Source organism: Saccopteryx leptura, chromosome 8 (genome assembly GCF_036850995.1).
Source record: "Saccopteryx leptura isolate mSacLep1 chromosome 8, mSacLep1_pri_phased_curated, whole genome shotgun sequence".
NCBI classification, from domain to species: Eukaryota; Metazoa; Chordata; class Mammalia; order Chiroptera; family Emballonuridae; genus Saccopteryx; species Saccopteryx leptura.
Genome location: NC_089510.1, coordinates 10,888,746 through 10,916,267, shown reverse-complemented (window position 1 = coordinate 10,916,267; position 27,522 = coordinate 10,888,746). Strand labels below are relative to the sequence as shown.

The following is a 27,522-nucleotide window of genomic DNA, read 5'->3' as shown; positions in this document are numbered from 1 at the left end:
TCATTTTGCTCGCATTCCTTAAATAATATAAAAAAATTTTTTGAAAGTGTTGGGTAAATACATTTCATGTTCTGACACTTTGCCTGACTATTAAGGTAATAGAATAATTTTTGAAAAACAGTATCAATGAATTATTGAACTAAATTAGTCCTACAATCATATTTTATATGCTGGGATAAAACTTACTGGACATCTAGTCTACTAGCCTATTATAAAAATGAAAAAGAAATACAGAGAAGCTAAGCGGCTTATTCAAGAAAAGAAAATTCATTAATAACAGAGCTAAGATGAGAATCAAGTATTCTGACTATTAATCCAATCCAGTGTTCTTTCTCATAAGATTTCTAGAAGCCAGCATAATTACTAGTTATCTTCCATTGTCAGTAATATCAAGACCAATCATACTCAGGGTTTTGGTTTGTCAGTCAAATATGGTTCTTACTAGAGAAGATAGGCATCAGGTAGACATGCTCATATTCATAGGAATATGTGTGTGCGTGTATGCCTTCCATTATATGATTTTATATATATTTTCTTTATATCTAAGTAATATATTTATAATATACATACATATATATCATTTTTAATACATATATATATATATATTTCATTGCAAGGGAATTTAAATCTCTTTCAGTTTTATCCTTTCCCTTTCCATGGGGAAAACCTAAGCTACGGAAACTAAATTCAGACTACCTAACTTTTTGTATTGTGTTCTTTTTCTCCCACTAATGAAACGGAAGTTGGCAAGTAATGTGATAGAGTTAGTAAAATAATTTCCCCTTTTTTGGTTCCTGATGACTTAGGAAAGTTTATTCTCTGGTGACCTTTTAACAAGTACTCAGATAGGAGAAGTGTGATCACCTGATGCCTATTTACATCATTTCTTCAACAGAGGAAATGAAGATTTTTTAAAAATTAATACCTTGGTTTATTTTAAAAGAAAGCTATCGTGAACACCATTAAGTGAAACTGCAGATGGTTTCATGTGTTTTGCATTGATAGTTTTCTCTGAGCTCCCTCATTTTTATGACTCTTCAATTAGTTACTGAAAATTTACCAATTCTTGGGCCTTTAGAAATATATTTTTATGCTCAAAATACACTATTAAGTGAAAAATCAGAATATAAGTTTATAAAATATGTAAACATCACTCTTAAGTTTTCTTGAATTTCTGTACATTCTCTCTGCATTTTACAAGTTTTCTCCAATGAAGATATGTTATTCTTATAATCGGGAGAAATTCTATAATTTAAAAAAATGTGTTTAAAATACAGGTGGTTGTTTGCAAATCCATTGCTGGCAAAGAGGACCATTGTACCCAGTGTTTCGACTATAAATTGGTTTAAATAAAAAGTCTCCTAGAGACTGTATAAAATAGAGAAACGTATTTTCATGGTTAAAACAAAAATAAATAATTAGCTCTAAATGGTGAGATGAAACCCCCCAAACTGCATTTCCATTCTCTTCAATATAAGAGACTGCTCTCTATTCATGACCTGAAATGTATTCTAAAACAATAATTTAGGAGGTCACAATGATCAATCCACATTTAGTAACTCAATGGACAGTAGTAAAACCAAGAGGATTATGAACCAGACCGATCAATGAGAAGACATAAAAACAAAAAGGCTTTCTGTCAGAAGTTTCTTGTATGGTTTCCTTGGAACTACAACTAAAAAGACACTTTGAAAGTAACTCACGAAAATAAAATATTGATTGTAGAAATAATTGGTGGAAAAACTCCATGTTGATATGAAATATTTTTATATATAATTACAAATTTTCTTTTCAGTGATAGAAATTGAAAGTTAACTAAGGCTGGACCTGCACTTAAAATAGGGCTGGGCACAATAAAACTGTTATGAAATGAACAGGCAATTGAGTGAATTAATTAATGAAATAGACTACATTCTCTTAGAAGACTTATATTTATTTATTTATTCAACTTCCATTTCAGCAGCAACTAATTTGTGGGAGATGCAAGAAGAATAAGATACTTTATCTGCCTTGTAGTGATACTCATTGCTTAATACGAATGATTTAAAAAAAATAGTAATCTTGCCTGACCAGGCAGTTGCTCAGTGGATAGAGCATCCGACTGAGATGTGGAGGCCCCAGATTTGAAACGCTGAGGTTGCCAGCTTGAGCGTGGGCTCATCCAGCTTAAGCATGGGCTCACCAGCTGGAGGGCGGGGTCACTGGCTTGACCGTGGATCATAGGCAAGGTCACTGGCTTGAGCAGGTGGTCACTCGCTCTGCTGTAGCTGCCCGGTCAAGGCACATATGAGAAAGTAATCAGTGAATAACTAAGGTGTCACAACGAAGACTCTCTTCTCATCTCTCTCCCTTCTTGCCTGTCTGTCCCTAGCTATCCCTCTTTCTGTCTCTGTCGCAAAAAAATTAAATAAATAAATAAATAAATAGCAATCTATTTCTGTGCTTACCACCTCCACTAGTAAATGAACTTTGGCCCTGGCCATTTGGTTCAGTGGATAAAGCATCGGTCCAGTGTGCAGATGTCCCAGGTTCGATCCCTGGTCAGGGCACACACGAGAAGCGACCATCTACTTCTCTCCCCCTCCCTCTCCCCTTTCCTCTCCCTTCCCCTCCCTTACCAGTGGCTCGATTGGTCCCAGAGTCAGCCCAGGCACTGAGGATGCTCGGTTGATTCGAACATGGGCCCCAGACGGGCATTGCCAGGTGGATCCTAGTCGGGGTGCATGCGGGAGTCAGTCTCTCTTATCTCCCCTTCTCGACTTAAAAAACAATTGAGCTCTTTGGACTTTCAGTGGTGTTTTGCACATCGCAAACCTGTTCTCTAACATAATCAATAAATATATGTGATCTGGACAGTTGGTCAAAAATACCCTTGGAGGATAAGGTTAACATATGTCATATAAGAAGTACAAATAAAATATTATTCACATGAGAGAAAGACTGCATCAGGTCAGGTGAGGAAAGAAAATGCACCCACCCAGGGGCCTAGCAGGCATTCGAGCAGCTATGCAGTGTGATGTAGCATGTCTAACAAAGCTCGTTATGACAGTCTTATCCCACTATACAAAAGCAAGTCAGCCACTCGAGTCCTGATACAAGTTCCTAGCTCTTTCTCCTTCTTCCCAAGCAGATTTTGGGATACGTAATTCTGGTCTTGAAACAACGTGCCGCACAGGGTCTATTCCCCACGGCACAAGAGCTTGCAAGCCAGCAGCCATCTCTCTCCACTTCTGTATGGAGAGCCAAGAACGTTCTTTGCTCACTGGTCCCAATCAATTGGGGCCAGTCCTTTAAGGCACAGACACTGTCAGACCAGTCGGAAGCTGCCACGATGACTCAAGTCAGCGATGCAGACGGGATCGTGTTGGTTTAAGGGGAAAGGCCACAGAAGCAACCTCATTCTGACTTCTTGTGTGAGATCCTCGGCTCTGAATTTCTGAGGTTTCTAGAACCAGTTAGAACATTTCTTTCTTTGGGCACACTTCCAGCTGACCAAAACATTAAACAATAGGAACTTAAAGAGCCGGTAAAAAAAAAAAAAACCCGAAAAATAACTTTTCTGAAGTACCTATTAGATTCCTAGCAATACAAGGAACTATGGGTATAAGAAATCACACAGAAAGATATATAACCATTGTATCTTGGAATGATAATTTAATCTACACAAGAAATCAACCAAAAGTGTCAGGAACATCTGGTTTAATAAACCAGCCCTAGTCTGCAGACCAGTGACTGTGCGGTTGTGATGCTCTGATCTATGATTAGTCACGTGAACTTGAACGAGGCACTTCATTGCTCTACACGTCTATAAAACAAGGAGTTGAAGCACACGATACCATTGTTTCCTAACTAAACGTAAGGGCATTGAACTTAGTAAAGATAGCCTTTTATTACTTTACATAAGCTCTCGGGCCTCAGAAAAGTATACTGGAAAAAGTGGGAATGAGCTGCTCTTCATCACAGAGTATTAGAATTTAAGGAAGTCTTTGTAATCAACTTGTCCTATATCTTACTATAAAAATGAAGAAACTGAGACCCGAGACTGTGAATTTAGTAGTGCCAGGGCAGAGTCAGAGGTAGCTACAGGTCTCTCAATTTATTTCTCTGACTTCTGTTCTTAATGAAGTTCTTTGCTGGTACTCCCAAATGCATAGCTTTATTTTGAACTGGAAGTCTCTTTGGCATTCATTGAGATTCAACTGGTTTTCCCACAGCTTTTTGATACTTAACTAGTTATTAAACCTGAGAAGGCACGGGAAACAGCCAGGACAGAGTGCAATCATTTTTCAGGGAAGAGAACTAACATTTAAATAGTACCTTTCTATTTCCTCTTCTTCTCTAGCATAGCTATTATCTCTTAAGCAAAACAAACAAATAAATTAAAAAAAACTACTGTTCAGAAGACTATTACAGAAACTTAGATATATTAGCATGCTAATTATCTTTGGAATGAGAAGGTCATGAATGGAGCTCTCTCAGTGATGCTCAGGGCTTGAAAAATGGATGCCCATTACACACCCAATAATGGAGGGTGCTAGGGAATAAGAAATAGACTGCCTACATAAAGAAACATAGTTTGTTAAAGGTAGTTATTTGCCACAAAATCTGCCCATTAATATTTTGTTTTGAAAAATAATCCGCCCTGGCCGGTTGGCTCAGCGGTAGAGCGTCGGCCTAGCGTGCGGAGGACCCGGGTTCGATTCCCGGCCAGGGCACATAGGAGAAGCGTCCATTTGCTTCTCCACCCCTCCGCCGCGCCTTCCTCTCTGTCTCTCTCTTCCCCTCCCGCAGCCAAGGCTCCATTGGAGCAAAGATGGCCCGGGCGCTGGGGATGGCTCTGTGGCCTCTGCCCCAGGCGCTAGAGTGGCTCTGGTCACAACATGGCGACGCCCAGGATGGGCAGAGCATCGCCCCCTGGTGGGCAGAGCGTCGCCCCTGGTGGGTGTGCTGGGTGGATCCCGGTCGGGCGCATGCGGGAGTCTGTCTGACTGTCTCTCCCTGTTTCCAGCTTCAGAAAAATGAAAAAAAAAAAGAAAAATAATCCAAAAAAGATGTGCAATGTAGCTTTCACGGCTCGAAAAACCAGTGTAAAAAAAAATGGCAAAGAGGGCTCACGGGGTCTTCAAACCCCTAATACGATGACTTACTGATGTGCACCACTGTCCTGGGAATTTCCCCTTCCTTCGAAAACACGTCTATCCCGTGAACCTCTGTTTAGCAACAGCTCAACAAGAAAGGAGAGTAATTAATGTGATCTCAGGATTTTAATACCACTAAAGAGTGGACACACAAGGAAGGTACACTTTAAGTAGTATAAAGTTTTCCGTATCTCAGGGGAAAATGTTATTTTTAAAAAAATTTACATAAAAACTCATCCTTTTTTTGAAGGAAATGATATATGCTGCTCTTAGGTCAGGAAATGTCTCAATAAGCGAAAGTCCTTATGTTCTTTAGAAACACTTCTGTGTGGTAAATGACCACAAGGGTAATGGAGAACTGTAGAAAACAATACTGATGGCATCCAAATCATTGGGAAAGAAATGGAAACCCTCTTCAATATAGGAGTATCTGGGGAGAAACTTCCTTCTGTGTCTTGGGCAGTAGGCTTACCATGTCTTTGCCAGTGAGATAGACTCTTACATTCAAACATTAGAAAAGGAAAAGAAATAATTGATGTTAACATTAAAATAAAATAAAAAAAACCACTAAACCTCCACAAAGCTACCAAAATAATTGGGAAGAGATCCATTTTCTCAATTATAATAATATCACATTATAAAAGTGCACTTATTTTCATCAGTGACTTCATCTTTGTATACAAAGATGAGTATATGCTTACATGTATGTACATATATAAACTATATGTAGTGACTCATTCCCTATCCCTCTTTACTTCAATCCCAACTCTCAGTCCAAATCTCAGCAGAAGTTTGGCAGAAGGAGATTTAGAGTCTGGAAATGGTTTGGGAAACAGTCTATTTCTTAGTCCCTCGTACCCTTCATTATTGGATATATAATGGGCATCCATTTTTGAAGCCCTGACCATCAAATGTATATTTAAACTCAAATCAAATATACATTGGCGTTGGGTAATATCTCGAGTCTCAGCATAGGACACTTTTCATAACATTTGATATCCGTCAGTGTAAGCTTCTTATTGTCAACTTCCACTTCTTTTGAAAAATCCCTGTCCCTGGCATCCAATTCCATTTCTAAGGGTATTCCAAGACTGTGACAAAGGGTATTTGATGGAACTCAGAGTAGGGAAATGAAGGAAATTTAATTTTTTACTGTTGTGGGAAAGGCCTACAATGGAATTAAGAGGAGTTTAGAGAAAGAACATGAATGTTCATTGAACATCTTCTGGGAGTTGTGTGTGTGTGTGTGTGTGTGTGTGTGTGTGTGTGTGTACTGTTTCATTTAATATTTATAACAATCATGAGTTTTTATCATCACTTTATACATAAGGAAGGTAAGGCACAGAAAGTATAAAATAATAAGTCTGAGGTCAGGAGATGACTCACTTAAAGGTAGAGCAGGTTTGGTTACTATAGAGTCCAAAGCCAAGAAGTCCCACAAAAAATAAATAAATAAATAAATAAATAAATAAATAAATAAAAAAGAAGTCCCACAAGTTCCAGCGAAAGACCGAGTGGCAGGAAGTAGACAGGAACCAAGCAGCTGACGTGACTGAGGCTAGTACTGAGTGACTGGGTTCTATCTGACCGCTGGGTATAAGACGTGGATTCTTAAAATACACTTTCAGGTGTGTGTTACATTTTACAGATGCCTGGCATAGTAAGAAGTTCCATAACATGTTTACTAGACATTTAAAAATATTCTATAATTTCTTCAAAAACCAGAATAATGCTAAATACCCAAATAATTCCTATCAGCCTTTTAAGGCAATCAAGAGGGGGAAATATCCCCTTGTGTTTGGAGTTATAATTTGGCTCGTCAGTCTAACTCATTTATAAAATGTATTCATTGACATCAGACATTTCCTTTTCTGTGAAATAACTAAAGGTTAAAATAGAATGTTGTTTAATCTCTTTTGCTTGCTTGAAAAGGAGAGAGAGAGAGAGATACTTTGTACACTGAAATCAGAAAGTCTAGTCTGATTTTAATTTCATTTCAATCAGAGCCAAAGAAAAAGTACTCATACTGCCATTCAGTGTTCTTTTAACACCAACTAAAGCCATTCTTTAAAGTCTTCTGTTAAAAAAGTAGAGAGAGAGAGAGAGAGAGAGAGAGAGAGAGAGAAATATTACATTCTTCTTCTATCTGACAAATAGAACTCTATATTCTGTCTCCCTGTAAAATAACTTATAATCCTGCTTTTGTAGGAAAACTCCTCCATCTATAACCTCGAAATATTAGGTGGCTCTGGTAGTTTTAAAAATATATCCACAAATTGTTATATCCTGCTCTCTTCAAAAGGTGGGCCATTGTGCCCCTCCCTTTACATAAGCTGGATTTAATAACTTGCTTCTAACAAATAGAATATGGTGGAAGTAATGGTGTAGGACTTCTGAGAATCGATCTTAAAGGCACTATGGTTTGCTTCTTATTCTGTCTTGAATCATGCACTCTGGGAGTAACTGAATGTCCTGTGATAAGGACACTCAATTTACCCCAGAAAGGACCAATGTAATGAGGAGACTGATGCTGCCCACCAAGCTGTGGGGGCCTCCTGCCTAGAACCATGAGAGCGAGTTTGGAAACAGATACTTCAGGCGTAGGTAGCCTCTCGATGACATTTTGATTGCAGCCTAACACTGAGATGGGACCCTCGGCTACACCGCTCCCAGACTCCTAACTCAGAGAAGCTGTGAGACAGTACGAGTTTGTTGTCTTACGCCCCTCCACTTGGGAGTAATTTGTCATGCAGCCAGAGGTAACTAAAACAGTAGCTAAAGTTACATAATGGATATGAAAGTACTGGAAAATAAGAACAATGCACACTATTATCAGTTCATCTTTATATTATGTTTTGGTGGACAATCCGTCATTGTAACCTTCTTTCCCCCCTGCCTTTTAGATTATTTAGGACCATCCAAAATTTGATGAAACCTATAAGGGACCTGCCTTTCCTGCTTGTTGACAGATCCCAGACTGACCTTGGAGTTCTTATCCAGTCACCTGGTATCATGACCTCAGGTAATTGCACAAACAGCAGGAAGTCCCCACTGCGATCCGCTCTGCACACCTGTCCCAGCACGGTGTGTTGTGGAGACACCGTTAACTCTGCCTGGAACCCACAGCTTATTCGTTATTAATCTGGTTTTCAGCTTAAGGTCTGAATGACTAACTCTCAGCTCCCGATGCTGATTCCACCGCATAAGAACTGAAGGGGGCTAATCTAGGTTTCACAACCAGAGCTGCGTCTAGACACCATCCAACTCCGTGAGCCTGATGTGGTGTGTGCGCGTCTTGCAGCAGTTAGAGGTCAGCATTAACAAAAGGAACTAAAAATACAGTTATCAGTTACGACGACGTTCGGCTTTGAGAAACAGAGAACCCCAACAACAACAGTGGGTGAAACGGGTACAAGCTTCCGTTTCCCCACAGTATGAGTTCCAGGAACAGGCAGCTTGATGCTGGAGCAGTTACTCAAGCGTGTCATGGAGGAATCGGGCGGCCCGCGATGGCCAGTTCTGCTGTCCTCAACACGTGCCTGTCATCCTTATGGTGACAAGAGAGCTGCCACCTCTCCGGGCATCACATTCCAGCTTCAGGCAGAAAGACAAAAGACAAAGCTTTCTCCTCATAATTCTTTGTGTTTTCTTTCAGTTTGGTTTTTGTTTTCAGAGGACAAAGTTCCCACTAGACATTTTTGACACTTTATTGGTCAGAACTGGCTCACTTGACTACCCCAAACAACAGTAGAGGCTGAGAATTCAGACACATAAATGACGATTCCCACAGAAAAAAGCACCAAAAAAGAAATTGATTGAAATGGGTGTGGAGTGATCTAATCCTTAGGACTTTAATATCTGCCATGGAAGGGAACGTAGGCTTATTTTGTATGTCTGTCTGTCTGTATGTATGTATATATATGATATATATGAATGTGTGTATAAATGTAATATATATAAGGATATAAAAATGCATACATATATACATTTTTTAAAATTGTCACTCTGCAACACTTCTTCCCAATGGGAAGAGGACCCTCGGAGAGAAAACGTTGGTGCAGCTGTGGGTGGGCGTGTTTGACAGCGCTCCGTACCACCAGCACTCAGAGTAATAAATGTTCTCCCTCTTTTCTCTCATGAATATGGATGACGCTCTGAAGGCTGAAAGCAACCTAAAAATTTACGCGAGAAATGAGGCATGCACCGCTTTTGAAAATACATCAGCGCAAAGTCTGTATGACTGCATATTTTATACCCTTTTCAAGACGCTACTCAAGGTCTGAGCCATCAGCCGAGTGCCGCCAGGGAGAACACGAACAAGGATACAGAAATCAGTGCTGAGCGTCCAGTTACCCTGCGACGCTGTGTGTGGTCGGTATGATGATTACGGTACCCACAGTCCGCTTTGCCGCAAGCTCCCCCCCCCCTCCCCACCAGCCCTTCTCCCGCGAGCCTGATTTTCCACAAGATTATTCCTGGATAAGGGGTCAGAAATACTCATGGAACAAAGCTGGTATGTGAGAAAGCATCCCACCAACATCTCCGACCGCCTCTGCCACTGTGTCCCCGTACCTTCTCCTGTGCCTAAGATCTCTCTTCCCCTTTCGGGAACATGAAGGAAGTAGGTTGAGCGTTTCTGACTGGGAATTGAGTCAATAACTAATTTTTTATGCTAAATGTTTTTTATTATTCCAAATATGTTTTGTAGGTATGGTCACATGATAGTAACATGTTTTCCATCTTAGGAACTTGACTCCATGTTAATAATTTTCAGTACAATGGTCAGCCATGTGAAAATATTTACTGTCATTGTGTTTTTCTTTATTTTAACTCTTTCTACCTTCACACGGTTTTTAAAAGTTCAATAAGGAATGAACGATATGGGACAAACATCAAGGTCAGTTTTTCCAGGAGGCTGTTGTCCTTCCAGGATCCTTTTTTTTTTTTTATGTGCCTTGACCGCGGGCCTTCAGCAGACCGAGTAACCCCTAGCTTGAGCCAGCGACGTTGGGCTCAAGCTGGTGAGCTTTGCTCAAACCAGATGAACCCTTGCTCAAGCTGGTGACCTCAGGGTCTCGAACCTGGGTCTTACCGCATCCCAGTCCGACGCTCTATCCACTGTGCCACCGCCTGGTCAGGCCTGTTGTCGTTCCAGAACAGACCTGAGACATACCAGGCTCGTCGAGTGAGACGCAGGGGGTGTCGTGCCTGTAGACAAATGTCCACTGCACGTCTGATCCCGAACAGTCTCATGGTTCCTACAACTCAGCGTCTCCCGGAAACTTTTACAACAATACCAGTTCCTGGGCTGCAGTCATGACAATTGAGTTGGACAGAAGCGTGGCTCAGAAGTCTGCATTTTTGATAAACCTTCCAATGGATTCTCATACGGAAGGTGCCCGGGTCACACGGGGAGAGACGCTGCTCTGATGAGTCCTGTGCTCAGTTGGTGAGCGAGGCCCCAGTCCGTGCGTAGGTCCGCTGTGACGCGTTTGACAGGCCTGCTTCCCGTTCCGATCGGATTTGCTCCTCTGAGCAATGATTCCCTCCGCGCCCCACCTCTCCAGGGGTTCTCTGCTTCTACTTTTCCTCAGTCACGGGGAGTTCATGTTAATAATTTGCGTAGCACTTCCTACTACTAAATAACACTGTTATACCCAAGTATTCTGTCGTACAGAAAAAGTGTTTGTTAAGTAGCTAAGTTCAACTGAATGCCTCCCATGAATGAAAAAGGAAGACATTAAAATAGATGAAAGCACCCCCTACTTCCAAATAAAGATTTCCAGATTAGAGAGCTCCTGCGTATCTGTCAGCGAGTATGAACTTCTTCAGCTCGTCTTTAGTGACAAACTACATAGCTCAATTGAACGGTTACCATTCTAGAAGGATCATTCCTTGGCCAATTAAAATGTCCAGAAAGATTGGTGTTAGAGGCAAGATAGGTCTTTAATCCTTTTCTTCTAAGAACTTTCCACATTTTTTTTCTTATTTTTAAGAGATTGTCCTATTTTCCTAATGAAATCCTATAGAAGGGTTTCTCCTGGTGAAATGTATGTCTGAGGGGCTCTCCCTATAAACCAGCTGTTATTTCCCCTGGCTGCCAGACAGGGTTTCGCTGAGATACTCTATCTGAGGCCTCATCTGAGTTTAAGAAAGTGAGACTGCATATTTCCCAGGTAAGTTGCCAGCTGTGCTTGAGAAAGTGTCACAAGGCCTTACAAAGAGTTAAGAGAAGGAAGAAGGGGAGAGGAGGGGAAGAGAAGAGAGAACAATTGATTTTTTTCAAATTTATTTTTAATTTATTGGACGACCTGGTTCGCCAAACTATAAAGGTTTCCAGTATATATATAACTCAATATAACACCATCTACACACTGCAGCATGCACCCTCCGCCCCAGGCAAAGCCTCTGTCTGCCACGTGTCTCCCTGACCCTCCTCCTCCTTCCCTCCCCCCCTCCCCCTCCCCCCCTTCCCTTCGGCTGGTGCCGTCCTGTTGCCCGTGTCTGCGTGTTCTGTATAAATGTGTTTGGGCTAATCTCTTTACCTTCTTTCATCCAGTCTCCCTCCCCGCTGACAGCCGTTCGTCTACTCCATGTGTCCGTGCCTCAGTTTCCACTTTGTTCGTCAGTTTATTGTGTTCATTAGATTCCACATATAGGTGAGATCTCACGGTATTTTTCTTTCTCTGACTGACTTATTTCACTAACGTAATGCTGTCACAATCTCCTTCTTTTCTATAGCCAAGTAATATTCCATTGTGTAAATGTACCACAGTTTTGTGGGGTTTTTTTTTTAATCCACCCCTCTATTGATGGGCACTTGGGCTATTTCTAGATCTTGGTTATTGTAAATAACACTGTAATGAACATGGCAAGGGGTGGGGGGTGCATATATTCTTTCGAAATAGTGTACGATTGAATTTTTTAAAGCATTTCCTCATTGCCGACTTCTTTAAATCAAGAATCTCCCTTAGTTCTCATGACAGTCAAGAGATGTACATTCGTTATATGCTGGTTTTACAGCTGATGTTAATGGAGGCAGAGAGAGAGATGAAGGAAATTGCTGGAAGCCACATAGCTACTAAGGGGCAAGCTAAGGTTTAGGTGGAGCTGTCTGTCCACAGAGTTCTGAACCGTGCTCGGCCAGAGAACCCCCCAGCTGCGGTGATCAGGGAATATTCAGCCAGGTGTAGCCAGCTTCACAGCCCTGTCCTGTCACTCCGGATGTTGCAGGAAGGCCAGCAGAAACTGGTGGATCAAAAGTTGTGGCCCACTGTTTAATTCGTGGGGGTCTTTGACAGCCTCGGAAATCAGGCTGCATTGAGCTCCCTCCCCCACCACATCAGCCCCTCACAGTTCGTTCGCTGTATACTCTATCTGTTAACCCGTGTATGGCACCAATGAAGGTCAGTTCTAAACTTTCCAATAAAACCATCAGAATGATTAAGAGAACCCTATAGGTGTCAGAAAAATATCAAAAATCAGTATAATGCCTGAGTTGAGCCTCTGCTATATTTTTGTTGCAGGGTGAATAGAACTATTTGGCTATTAATGTTATATTACTATTATTATTTTTATTATTTATTATTCTTAGGGAGACCTACAGTTCAGACACTCTTTTTTTTCTGAAGCTGGAAACGGGGAGAGACAGTCAGACAGACTCCTGCATGCGCTCGACCGGGATCCACCCAGCACGCCCACCAGGGGGCGTCGCTCTGCCGCGACCAGAGCCACTCTAGCGCCTGGGGCAGAGGCCAAGGAGCCATCCCCAGCGCCCGGGCCATCTTTGCTCCAATGGAGCCTTGGCTATGGGAGGGGAAGAGAGAGACAGAGAGGAAGGAGAGGGGGAGGGGTGGAGAAGCAAATGGGCGCTTCTCCTGTGTGCCCTGGCCGGGAATCGAACCCGGGTCCCCCGCACGCCAGGCCGACGCTCTACCACTGAGCCAACCAGCCAGGGCTAGTTCAGACACTCTTAATTGCTTGAACTTCTGGGCCAACTAAGGCGATTTTAAAGGGAATATGTCAGAAATCACACTGTATGTTTTCATACGCCACCTCCCCCCAAATTTCCAGATAGCTCTAAAGCACTTAGCATAGGTCTTGTCAGGGAAAATCCCAATGTATAAATCTAACAGGCTTAGCGTTACTTATCAAAGGGCTATCTCGCGGGATGTTTTGCATAATCAAAGTGGTTTACTAACTCAAGTCATCATTTGATTATTTCATTTATATTCCAATCCACAGGGACATAAGCATGTCAATTACAAAAGAACCCAGTCACTAAATACAAAACAGCTACAAGATTGCGAAAGTATTATTGTACAGGACTCTAACATACGACACAGCTCAATGGAAAGAAGGCTTTCACAAAACACCAGGTAAATGTTGATGATTCACACTGCCTCACAGGAAATGCCTTTTAGTTTTTCTCCTTGAAGAGTATGTATATTGTTACTCAAAAGCAAATCATCTTCATTTAGATCTAAAATAGATTAATGTTATATATGGGTTATAAGAAATTACAGGATTGAAGAAGTATGAGTGTAATTTAATATTCATAGTCTATTAAGATACTCTATTGGCTAGATCGTCGTAAGTGTCCGTATTCATTAAAATGTTATTCTTGCAAATATATAATTGTAAAGTAGAAATTAAACAAAATAAAAATGAAGGACACCACTGATCAGCTGTGTACCTACCATAGCCAGGGAACCTCTCTGGGACTCAGTTTCCCTGTAGATAATAAAAGAGTAGCACATACATACGACAGCCTCCTCTAACTCCACAACGCTATCATTCCCTGAAGTTACCACCTCATCAGTTTCTGCTAAACCACCTTCCAACCCTTTGCATGTTGAGCTTTGCTGGTTCACGTCCTCTCAGCACGAATTATGCAGGCTGAAGTTTGTTCTGTCTGTGCCTCAGTCAGAGCTTTGGGATGTGGCATCTAGTTACCTGCAGCTAAATGAAAACTTTCACAAGGTAGTAGCATTACCCTCACAAGCCCTGTGAAAGGGGCTTTATGTATTTAGGTCTTGAAGGCAGAGTGTGCTCCAAGAGGGTGGGGCTGGAAGGGTCACTCAATCCACGCAGCAGAGTCGATAGGTGAGGAAACCACACAATCACTCAGCCATCAGGCCTTTGTTTTCCCCTTTCACCTTGACAACTTTTTACTTGCAGTTGTTACTTCAGTTTTTCACTATTCCTTATTCTCACACACTGTCGGGGAGGAAGGGGTTGGTAAAGTCTACCTTTCATGTTCAGTAAAAAAAAATAAGTGCGAGTTTTTCTCCAAATCCCCATCATAGCTAATGATTAAAAGATATGTTAAGGCCCTGGCCAGTTGGCCCCGGCCAGGGCACACAGGAGAAGCGCCCATCTGCTTCTCCACCCCTCCCCCTCTCCTTTCTCTCTGTCTCTCTCTTCTCCTTCTGCAGCCAAAGCTCCATTGGAGCAAAGTTGGCCCGGGTGCTAAGGATGGTTCTACATAGCCTCTGACTCAGGTGCTAGAGTGGCTCCAGTTGCAATGGAGCAACGCACCAGAGGGACAGAGCATAGCCCCTGGTGGACATGCCGGGTGGATCCCAGTTAGGTGCATGTGGAAGTCTGTCTGTCTGTCCCCCACCCCTGCTTCCCACTTCAGAAAAATACAAAAAAAAAAAAACAAAAAGAGAGAGAGAGATATGTTAAATCCACAGCTCAGCCTCAGAGTTATTTACATTAATTACTTAATATTTAAAAACAGAACAACCCCATTAAAGAATTCTAAAAAATAATTAAATTTTAAAATGAGCTAGCTTTGTGAACTGGCTCTTTGAAGTAATAACTTCCATCACAGTGACAAGATGATAAAAGCAGAGTTTTATAGATTTATTATTATTATTATTATTATTTACTATATTCCAAAAAAAATATTATTTCCTCCATTTTTTTATTCCTTTCCATCTCTTTTCTTTTTTGATTCCTTGAACATGAGTCTTAGAGAGCTTCCTTTCTAATTATTCTTCTGGGCACCAGAAAATAAATCAGTGAAGTGGTCACTTCTTCTCTACAATCTGGAAGCAGTTGAGGGATATGCACAATGCATTCATGCCATGTACACAACAATGCAAGGCAGTGAAATGCGGAATTCAGGTGTTATTGTGGGGAGGGGTCACTATGACCCAGAGCACCAGTGGAAGAGTCAGGACCCGATCGATGGACACTTGAAAAATAGATATGATTGGCAAAGGTTGGAGAAAAAGTAAAGGTACACATCGTGGCAGCGCCATGAACAGTGGCCTCTGGTGTGGAATTAGTAGAACATGTGTAATTAGGTTTAGAGATCGAGGTGGGCCTGCAGCAGGCAATTCGGAACATAGCATAGGAGGGGGTAGGGCTGGAAGAGGAAGGAAAGACGGGCCTTGAGTGCTAGGTGAAATTTGGACATCACCCGCTAAACCAATGTGGGGAATTCTGTCAGGGAGACTGGGGAGGCTGGTGGCGAGGTGAAGGACAGCCGCTGTGAAGGGGAAGCCTTCCGGCTCTCTCTCCTGACATCACCTCAGACTTTGAGTCTAGGACTATCCGCATCCCTCTTGTTTCTTTTCCAAAAGAGTGTAAATATATGTATTTTAGTGTAGAATTTCCTAATTTTTAAAATATGAACGGGCTAAATAAGCTTTTTCTCAGAATAAATTCCATTATAGAGCTACCAATTTGAGGCATCTTCTTTTTTTTTTTAAATAATTTTATTTTTTTAATGGGGTGACATCAATAAATCAGGATACATATATTCAAAGATAACAAGTCCAGGTTGTCTTGTCGTTCAATTATGTTACAATCTGACCCAAAGTCAGATTGTCCTCTGTCACCTTCTATCTAGTTTTCTTTGTGCCCCTCCCCCTCCCCCTTTCCTTCTCCCTCTCCCCTCTCCCCCCATAACCACCACACTCTTATTAATGTCTCTTAGTTTCACTTTTATGTCCCACCTACGTATGGAATAATGCATTTCCAGTTTTTTTCTGATTTACTTATTTCACTTCGTATAATGTTATCAAGATCCCACCATTTTGCTGTAAATGATCTGATGTCATCATTTCTTATGGCTGAGTAGTATTCCATAGTGTATATGTGCCACATCTTCTTTATCCAGTCATCTATTGATGGGCTTTTTGGTTGTTTCCATGTCCTGGCTACTGTGAACAATGCTGCAATGAACATGGGCTGCATGTGTCTTTACGTATCAATGTTTCTGAGTTTTTGGGGTATATACCCAGTAGAGGGATTGCTGGGTCATAAGGTAATTCTATTTTCAGTTTTCTGAAAATAGCACTGCCCACCATACTTTCTTCCATAATGGTTGTACTACTTTACATTCCCACCAACAGTGTATGAAGGTTCTTTTTTCTCCACAGCCTCTCCAACATTTGCTATTACCCGTCTTGTTGATAATAGCTAATCTAACAGGGGTGAGGTGGTATCTCATTGCAGTTTTGATTTGCATTTCTCTAATAACTAAAGAAGATGAGCATCTTTTCATATATCTGTTGGCCATTTGTATTTCTTCCTGGGAGAAGTGTCTGTTCATGTCCTCTTCCCATTTTTTTATTGGATTGTTTATTTGTTTGTTGTTGAGTTTTATGAGTTCTTTGTTTATTTTGGATATTAGGCCCTTATCTGAGCTGTTGTTTGAAAATATCATTTCCCATTTAGTTGGCTTTCTGTTTATTTTGTTATCAGTTTTTCTTGCTGAGCAAAAACTTCTTAGTCTGATGTAGTCCCATTCATTAATTTTTGCCTTCACTTCTCTTGTTGAGGCATCTTCAAACGAAGAAGCTTTGAGGGTTTTGGACTAAGGAAGGGCCACCAGGAAAATGACATTTACAACAATTAGCGACTTATTTTGTGCTCTTATAACATTTTTATTAATTTGTAGTCTTCTAAATATTATCTTATAAGAGAATATTTGTAAAGGCAGAAACAGTTTGCTACCAACTAGCAACAAAGTTGGAGCGGCTGAATTAGATAATACGCAATAGTACTTTTTAAAGACGTCTCACACCCCGTATTCTGCAATGTGACCTTGGCACTCTTCCATCAAGAAATGGAGTTCAACTCTCCTCTTATTACATGCAGCTGGCCTAGTGACTCGCTGGTCACAGGAGAAGTTGTGAACTCCAAGTCTTGGTGACACGAAGCCTTCAGCTTCTCCTTGATGTTTTGGGGTGGTCCTCTTCAGCCACCTCCCGTGTGATGTGTGAGGTTCTCTCTCATCTCCCTCCCTCTTCAAACCTAGCCCTCAGCCTGGGGGGAGTTTAAGTCAAATGGAGAAGGGACATGTTCTCCAGTGGACAGTCCTAGCTGAGCATAGCCCTTAATTTTCCCAGAATGGGTACGAGACGTGTAGGCGAAAAAGCCTCTAGGTGATTCCAGCCACCAGACATTGAAGTCCTCCTCAGCCATTCAAGTCTTCCCAGAGGAAGCCGCAGACATCACGAAGCACTGCCCTGTTTTAATTCCCGATGCCCCACATCCACGAGAGGAATAAAACGTAGTTGGATGTCATTAGGTTTATCATTGATTTGCTTATAGTGATAGATTGTCAGAACATTCATAAAAGGCACAACTGGTCACAAATAAGAGTGGACATCCAAATACACCACATCACAGAGACATTTAGACTCCAACTGCCCTTCGAAAGCAGATGCGGGAAAGAATGAAATTAAATAAACAAAACAACAACAAAAAACAACCAACATCCACACAAAACAAACAAACAAACAAAAAATGATATTTCTAAGCAGCTTCTAGGTTATTCTAACAGAGATACTTCTGACCATACTCAGGTGACTATATTCCTAGTAAGGATGCCCCTAATGAATGGAACTAATCCCAAGATTCATTTGTATGAAACACCAGAGCTCTGAGTGTCCTCATTCGATTCCGAAAGCTTCCCTTGGAAATAAAAGAGGCCTGCTCAGTGGCCTCCTCTGCCCGGGGAGTGGGGGCGGGTGCATTCCCAGGTCAGGAGCAGACTTCAGGTGTGAAACAGGACTCCTCTCTGCTCAGTGGCCTCCTCTGCCCCGGGGAGTGGGGGAGGGGGGCGCATTCCCAGGTCAGGAGCAGACTTCAGGTGTGAAACAGGACTCCTCTCGGCGTTAGCCAGTCTAACAAGACGTGAACTCACGTGCTTTTGGGAAACAATTATTAAAATAAAGCGGAATAGTAAATGAACTTGTGACTTTATACATCGGTCATCTTGAAAGTGAGGATATAAATCCAATAATGTAAAAGAATAATGTCTGGAAAAATTTAGCACAAATATGTATATGCTCACTCTGACGAAGTTAGCCGAATAATAATATTGAGTAGAATACAGGAAAGAAGGCTTCGAACCATTGACACTTTCAATGTTGAACTGGAAAATCCTAACAACTTTTCTCCTCTACTAGTGTATCTACTATAATGAATCTCATCAAAACCTCATGTAGAGAAGATTTATTTTGCAGCAGTATGGCTGAAGTTAATACGCTTTTCATTACTAACATGTTTCCTGACCTCGTTCAGACCCTGTCGCCTTCATTAACAGGTTGATGTTTTTGCATATTTTAGAGTTTATGAACAGTCTCTTGCACTCACATTGTTTGAAGAATCTCTCCATCTCCAAACATGTTCTGTTTCCTTTTTAAATTTTTTTTAAAAGTTGTGCTTTGTTTCTATTCCTTGTATTTTCTGTTATAAAATATGAAAACCCTGTTTTTAAAGCTATGTTTACTTAAATCATAACTTGATCTTAGGTATATTCCAGTTTACATACAGGCTCAAAGAGTGTTGTGTTCAGGCTTTATTTTTCCATAAAATGAAGGCCAAAATAAATGTCAATATTTTAAAATTGATTTTAATCTACTAAGATGAATATTATGCGTATTTTTCCTGCTTATATGCTGAAAATACGATGAATATGGATTACAGATTAATTTCCCTTAAATCTTAAATGATGCCAATTTTCCAGTTATACATTCCAAAACACACAATTTACCTTACATTTATCTGACAGATGTTGTCTTTTTTAATAGCAAAGATATAATTTGAGATTAAAAATGTTTAGAAGGAAATGGACTACATAAACTACATATGTTATGGGTCTGGCACTCAACCTGTTTGATGAATTTTGTCTTATCTGATAAAAACCCAGTCATGTTGCCAACTCCGTGAATTTCTACATTAATTAAAACACCTAGGCGCAAATCCTTGTCTAAGCATAGCCTGTGGAAATGTCTTTCATCGGGCTCCAGTATTCTTTAGGACCTCGATGTTGTTAGTATAATATGCGTCATGGGGAAATACCATTTTGAATTTGAAATTGAAAGAAACATTTTGTTTTGTTTTTTGTTTTTGTTTTTGTTTTGGTCTCAGAGATGGCAACGGATTCCTTAGGAGTATATGTCTCTCCTTCCATTCATTCCCCTAAATAGGGGGGTGGATGACAGCAATAATGCCCCTTCCGCCCTTCATCTCACTGAACTTCTTAGACTGCCTATCCGCAGGCATAGAAAACCACTCTTAAGGAATTATGCAATTAACAGCTAAAAAAAAAACAGTGTTTAAAATGAGAAAGAAATATTGTGGGTTGATATGTAGGGCACTAATTGCTTAGAAATACTCTGAGCTTTCCAAATAAAGCTATTATACCCATAAAATTCCAGTCCACTGCTTGTGGCCTCCCCTCCCTGGCTGAATGTCTCCCTGTAATTTACAGTGGCAACGGAGCTTGGGTCTCAAGCCATCGACTGTTCCTAGTATAGCATTAATCCTTAGGAATTGTCCTGTGACTCAGCTGTTACTGCCGAAATGTTAGCTACACACACACACACACACACACACACACACACACACACAGCAAACACAGGGTCACTCAAGAATCTGAGAAACACCAGAGCTGACAAGGATTCTGTAAAGACTTTCTTCCTTCTTTGATAAAATAGAGGCTCCGGATCCTAAACACCGCACCTGAGGTTCAAGATTTTACACCATTTCATCAGACTACTTATAATAGAATTACTTGCTTATTATGTATAACTTTTTAAACATAGTCCACAGAAAAGCAGTTTTAGTAATTAGAGTCCTTGAAGAGATTTGTCACCAAACTTATAACTAAAAATAATCTGTAATAAATGATACATCCTTTATCCATAGATCACTATACAATAATCTAAAACTAGTATGTTTATTAAAGGAATGGACGGACGGATGTCTGACTCACTCACTGAGGGTGTGAGTGAAGACAGCTGACACACATGAGGAGAAGGGAGAGCCGAATTAAAACATGACCTTATTAGAACATTTCTCATATTGTAATAAAAAAAGTATCTGAAACAATTCTCAAGTGTTTCAGTATTTATTGTTACAATAGTGAAAATTATAACTATTTTAAAATTCAGTGAAAACTATTCATCAAAATATTATATAATCTAAGATAAAATAAATTTATTTCGAGGGAAAAGGATTATTTTAATAAATACTCTGTAAAGCGAAGAGGTCTGCCAAAAATAACCCAACAAAAAACAAGCAAACAGGAGGCAAAATATGAACAGATATAAATATATACCATGATTCCCTTTGTCGGAAGAGATTAAAATACCTTTCTTGATTAAAAATCAGAAACTCTTAAATATTCAATAACTGATATAAACAAATATTTCTTGTTTGAGTAAAATTGAAGAGAAGCTACTAATTAAATCAATTTCTTATTTTGTTGTGCACCTTTGTGAACTCTTAAGTCATTTTCATTTTAAAGTCATTTGTTAAGTAATTTTAATTTTAAAGTTGTTTGTTATGAACGAATATTTTACATCTGCTTGCTAATTTGCTTTGGGAAAATTTAAAAGTATAAAATGGTATATAATTTTGCATTGGTGATCCATGTTATTTCTCTTAAATGTTTAAAGAAAATTGAACTATAACAACTTTAATATACATGTTATTTTTAGAGCTTTTTTCTCTTTAACACATTTTTAAATTATTTTAGACATTAAAGACTTTCAAATATTATTTGCACTTGAGTCTTTGTCTCAACAGGTGACTGAATTAGATTCTACTTCCTTTCTGCATGTCTGTGGATCTACACATACACGTATATACCCTATTAATAATATATAATTCTATCTATTTGTCTTTCTTTTTAAGTAGACCACAACACCCTGCTCATTTTAGTGGAGAAAGATGTAAATTTTCTTACCTGCCCTTTAAACTACTTTGGGAAAATGCAAAGTCAGCGGAACTAAATTTAGCAATTACCTTTTAGCTGACAGAGCCTTCTGATGTGGGAATCAGTCTCAAGCTTGCTGGATTCTTGCCAGGTTGTGTCATGGACTGTTTTCCTTTCTACAGCAAAGTGGAAGATTGGTTAGCAGAATTCACAATAAGTGTTAAGAAATTTCAAATCAAAGCCAGTTCAGCACATTGTGGTAACTTGGTGATATGACACGGGAGGTCTGTAGTTCATTCCAGGGAGTTCTAGTCCCTGGTGAACACCCCCAGGTGTCCTCTGGGCTCCCATTTATTTGCATAAACTACATAAGCACCCAAGTATATATGGCAGAGTGATGCTACTGGAAGAAATTTTGATAGCTTACATCTACCTTATTCTTTAGAGTATTTTTATTGAATCAATAAACATTTATTTTTATGCAAAAAGTTTAAGTACCCTCACCCTCCACCTCCACAATCCTTATTGTTTTTAACAATATGATTGCGTTGAAAAACATGGAGTTGTGACAGATTCAAGACCCTTGAATGGAAGAACCAGGGTTGGCTCTGTCTTATCTTCCCAACACCCGACGCAGGCCCTGGACATGTCGTGAGGAACTGAACTGCACAGAAATGAAGAATTTGGTTTCACTTCCAATCTACTTAAGCAAAGACTAATCATTTTGCATATATCATAACATTGATAAGTAAATTTTAAATAATGCAATCAAAGCATCAAAGGGAAACGAACTCAGCATGCTGTGCTATTTTTAAAGTTACTATTTACTCTATTTGATTATAGAAAGAGTAGCTGATCATCGAAAATTATGTTAGGGTGGAAACATCTACACCATTTTGTGCACAGACTGAATAGCATGTTATGAGAATGGACCTAGATGGAAAATAAAATGCTGCCTTAGTTCTTTAGGAGTACACGCTGTTCAAACCAGGGCTGGTACTTAAAATATTTAACAAGTAATTTCCCACAGGTCCTTCACTAATGAGCTTGGACCCAGCCCTTATCGATGTAACCACTGGCAGAATATCAGACCTGATTACATGCAGACACCCTTGGAAGATGCCTCAATTGCTAACCATCACCTTGCTCTAAATAAGCTTTTCATCAATATCCTGGAGACCGGTTTTTAAAAGAAGGGAAATAGTTTGAACCTCTGGCTCCTAAGCTCTGTATGGAAGAAAGAAAGGAAAAAGGATATCCCCAAGTTTGACAAACTGCATAAAATAATGAATTATTGACTGAATAATTTAGATGTTTTGCTATGAATGTTTTATAATTACTGTCACTTTATATTCTGTAAGGTTAGACATCAATTAGCTTTCAAAAGTAATTAGTATAATTAGAGATTTAATTCAGATTTAAAATATAAATCAATTGCCTTTATTACTACTATGGATATTGTAATTACAAAAACTTAAACTATACTGCAGAGCCATAGTATTCAAAATGGCATGGTACTGATATTAAAACAGACACATACATCAATGAAACAGAATACAGAGTCCAGAAATAATCTCACATATACATTATATATGGTCAATTAATATTTGACAAAGAAGGCAAAAAACATACAAAGAGATTCAGACAGTCTATTTAATGAATGGGGCTGGGAAAATTGGACAGATATGTACTTAAAAAATGAAAGTATTCCTCCTTACACCTTATACAAGAATAAACTCAAATGGATTAGAGACTTAAAGGTAAGACTTGAAACCATAATTATCTTAGGGAAAATAAAAACATAGGCAGTAAAATCTTAGACATTTCTTAAAGCAATATTTTTTTCTGATATGTCTCTTCAAGCAAGGGAAACAAAAGAAAAAATAGATAAGATTACTTTAAAAGAAAAAAGTTTTTTCACAGCAAAAGGGAACCATCAAAAACATGGAGATAACCTACTAAATTAGAGAACATATGTGCCAGTGATATATCTGACAAGGAGTTAATATCCAAGATTTATAAAAAATTCATACTATACAACTCCAAAAACCAAACAATGTAATTTAAAAATGAGCAAAGGATGTCAATAGACACTTCTCCAGACATAACATATGGAAGGCCAATAGACATATGAAACGATCTTCAACATCACTAATCCTCAGAGAAATGCAAATTAAGCCAAAATAAGTTATCACCTCACACCTGTCAGAATGACTATCATCAATAAATTTACAAAAAACAAGTGTTGGGGGGTGTGTGTAAAGAAAGAGGAAACCTCGTGCTCTGTTGGTGGGAATGCAGCTTGAGGCAGCCACTGTGGAAAGCAGTATAGAGTTTCCTCAAAACAATAATAATGGGCCTGTCTTACAGCTCAGTGATTCCACTTCTAGGGATTTATCCAAAGAAACCCAAAATTCTAATTTGAAAGAATATAGACATCCCTATGTTTATTGCAGCATTATTTACAATAACAACCAACCCAAGTGCCCATCTATAGATGAGTGGATAATAAAGCTGTGGTACATTTACACAAGGGAATATTTCTCAGCCATAACAATGAACAAATTCTTTTTCTTTTCTTTTTTTCTTTTTTTTTTTTTTTTTTTATTTTTCTGAAGCTGGAAACAGGGAGGCAGTCAGACAGACTCCCGCATGCACCCCACGGGGATCCACCCGGCACGCCCACCAGGGGGCGATGCTCTGCCCATCTGGGGTGTCGCTCTGTTGCAACCAGAGCCATTCTAGCACCTGAAGCAGAGGCCACAGAGCCATCCTCAGCGCCCGGGCAAACTTTGCTCCAATGGAGCCTTGGCTGCGGGAGGGGAAGAGAGAGACAGAGAGGAAGGAGAGGGGGAGGGGTGGAGAAGCAGATGGGTGCTTCTCCTGTGTGCCCTGGCTGGGAATCAAACCCGGGACTCCTGCACACCAGGCCGACGCTCTACCACTGAGCCAACCGGCCAGAGCAAAATCTTATCATGCAATAGCATGAGTGGATCTAGAAAGTATTTTACTTAGTGTAATAAGTCAGTCAAAAAAAAGACAAATACTATATGGTTTCACTTACATGTGGAATCTAAAGAAATAAGCAAAATTTAAACAGACCTAGAGATACAGAGAGCAAACTGGCCATTGCCAGAGGGGGGAGGGGTGGGGGACACGGAGGAAAGAGGTGGAGGAAGTAGGAAGCACAGATTGGTAGTGACAACACAGACACTTGGAAGTGAGTTAAGCATAGGAAATATAGTCAATAATATTTTGATGACTATGTATGGTGTCAGTTGGGGCACTAGAAATATCAAGGGAAACACTATGTAAACTATATGATTATCTAATCACTAAGCTGTACACCTGAAACCAAGACATAGTTTAAAAAAAAGAAAAGTTTTGGTGTTTGAAATGCTCTATAAGAGTCTTTCATAATTTAAGTAGTTTTTTTTATTCACTCCTAGATTCAAAAATCTGAAAAGACATCTAAGAGGTCATCTTGACCATGATCAACCAATCTACGGTTGGGAACCACTAAAGAGAATGATTTTTTAATATAAAAGAAAATTATTCTGAATAAATCAATGATTTATTTGCTTAGCCATTTAAAGTAAGAATGGAATCACATTCCCCTTTTAGAGATTTTTTTTTCTATAAAATTCAAAGACAAAACTCAATTTAATTTTCATGAATCACTTATTGTTGCTTATAGCAGTACATGCGAAAAGAACTTCCATGGAAACAGACCGTATCATCTGCATCAGTAATCTTATAAATTACTAACCGAATCCTTTGTTTTCAGATACAGATCTCCGGATTGACCTAGAAGAATAAAATAAACAGATATTTAAGTCTATAGTTAATAAATAGTAGTATTTTAATAAAACAGAAACTAAATCATATAGACACATGTGCAAAATCTTTAAGAAGAGAAATAAATTCCATTTCTAACTAAGGTCTACATATGGTCCTGTATATTTCTGACCCAAATTGATAAAGCACAATTAATACAAATTTAATCTCGGCTTGGGAATTTCTGTGCTATATGAAGAAACTAACATTCATTAAACACCACTCTCCCCCCCCAAATGGGCTATTTCTACATGAATATATCTCAAGATAATCAAACAGTTAGTAAAAGCTCTTCTTCAAATAATTATGTTCAATAAATACAGACTGATGCAAATTTAATACTATTGCACAGTAGATCTAGAAAAAAAAATCACCAATTTCTATCAAAGCTTTTAACTGAAAAGCTGATGTGTGACTTTGAGCCGAATGATTCAATCTGATACCATCTGAACCCACTAAGCAATTTCAGTCATAAAAATAGAGACGACAAGATATAGGACTTTCAGTGTAATGCAACAGGAAGTACATAGTCACTGATGACCTATTTATATAGACATGTAAACTTGAATCTTATCAAGCCTTGAGATCTAACTAAAAACTTACAGGAAATGGAGAGATTAAAAGAACACACTTTAAAAAAAAATACAAGAATGCAATCAGCACAATTTTAAAACACGAAAAGTTCCTCAGAACAAACAATCCAGTTTCCAATAAACAGAAAAAGAGATATGCAAATTAAGACACAGGAACCAAATACAATGCATGTAACTTGTTTGGATTTTGATTCAAATTAACTATGAAAAATTACTTGAGGCTATCAGAGATATTTTAACATTGACTATATTTTTGGTGATATGAAGCGATTTTTCTTATTTTGTGCTAGTGCAGTTAGTGGTACTGTGGTCACTTTAAAAAAAAAATTCTTGTGTTTTAAAGATATATATTGAAACGTAAGAATATATGTCTAGGATCTGCTTTTAAAAAACCTAGTGTGGGCTGGGGGGTGGGGAATGAAAGGGGTAGAGATGGAGTAAGATTGACTATAAGTTGATATGTATTCAAGCTTGGCGATGTGAGTTTGGAATGATCTCCTCTGTGTAACGCTCAAGTTTTCCACAATAAAAGGTCTGAAAACCAGAAGGCAGGACTATGCTGGCTTGACTCTGTTAATCAGTTTAGGTGTTGGGTGAACACTCACATCTCCTGTACCTATAATTAACTTTGTTATAGCTTAAGAGGTTTCTACTATTTTTATAATCTTAGTAGTCACTAAATTAAAGCCAAGCTCAGTTTTTTTTTTTTTTATCTGTTTAAGTTTAGGGTTGCAAGCAAACCCCCTGCATCAATAATGTTTCTTCTTTTCTTAATCATTTTATTTGGATTAAAAAAATTTTTAATGCAAAATGTTTAGGACCTTTCTTGGCCAATATCAAGTGTTCTCACAAAAGCTACTTGCAACATTGTAAAGTGAGGTGGGTGCATAACAACCGGAAATGCTATTCCCTTCAAAGGAGTAGTGAGCATTAAAAAAAAATGAGAAACTCAAAAGAATTCATTTTCTGAAATTAGTTGGGATCTGGAGCAGTAATGGATTTGGTTTATGTTGAAAAAAATCCTAATTGGGTCAGCACCAGGTACTTCCCCTTTCACCCACTCTCATCTGCCTCTCCTCTCCGTGTGGGGCATTCTCGAATCTGTAGAAACATCGACCATAAACCAACACCTGTGCGTTTTGTTTAAGCTTTTCATGGGGGGTCAGTGAGTTACTTCTCTGTCGACAGAATAAACAGCTACATAATTGGAGTGATTTTTAAGACTGAGAAGAGCCCTGGGGTGGGAAGTGGGGCAGTTTCTTTTACTCCAGCTCAGGTTTGAAATGCCGCTGTAGTTTCAGTAGTTAACTGTGGCTGAAAATACAACTACCTTTGCCTGGCAGGTGCTCTTACGTCGTTAATCACGCAGTTACCAACTTACTATGGATCCATTTTCTATCCTTACTGGGGTATAGAAAGCTTTGCGCAGGAAAGGGGGGAAAGAATGCTGGGGTGGGGGCGAGGAAGCAAGGGCTTTACGGGCAAGGTAGTGGGGGGGGGGTGGCTGACAGCATCCAAAGGGAACTTCACATATTAACAACTTGGTCTCAGACCGATCTCGAGGGTGAGGAAGCCATTCTTTCATATCATCAGCACCCACGCTGGAAATTTCCCCATAAACCAACGTTTTGCCCCTATGGATTTCCGACTGGCCATTTAAAATCTCGTTACCTTCGGAACATGTGTGGGTCACGTCCCCTGAGAGCCCCATCTGTAGGCACAGAAAGCCAGGGCTGACCTAAATAACCCAAATCTCTTCGCAAAC

The 27,522-nt window shown here is 39.5% G+C and overlaps 1 protein-coding gene across 1 annotated transcript in view; it reads right to left on the bottom strand.

Moving 5' to 3' along the window:
- The window catches only part of SAMSN1 (SAM domain, SH3 domain and nuclear localization signals 1), a 143,290-nt gene that overhangs the window by 90,645 nt on the left and 25,123 nt on the right, over positions 1-27,522 (bottom strand). The window contains exons 4-5 of the mRNA XM_066346956.1: positions 25,097-25,134; positions 21,417-21,503 (exon numbers count right to left, since the gene is read on the bottom strand). Coding sequence (XP_066203053.1) covers positions 21,417-21,503; positions 25,097-25,134 — 125 coding nt within the window. The remainder of the gene's footprint in view (positions 1-21,416; positions 21,504-25,096; positions 25,135-27,522) is intronic.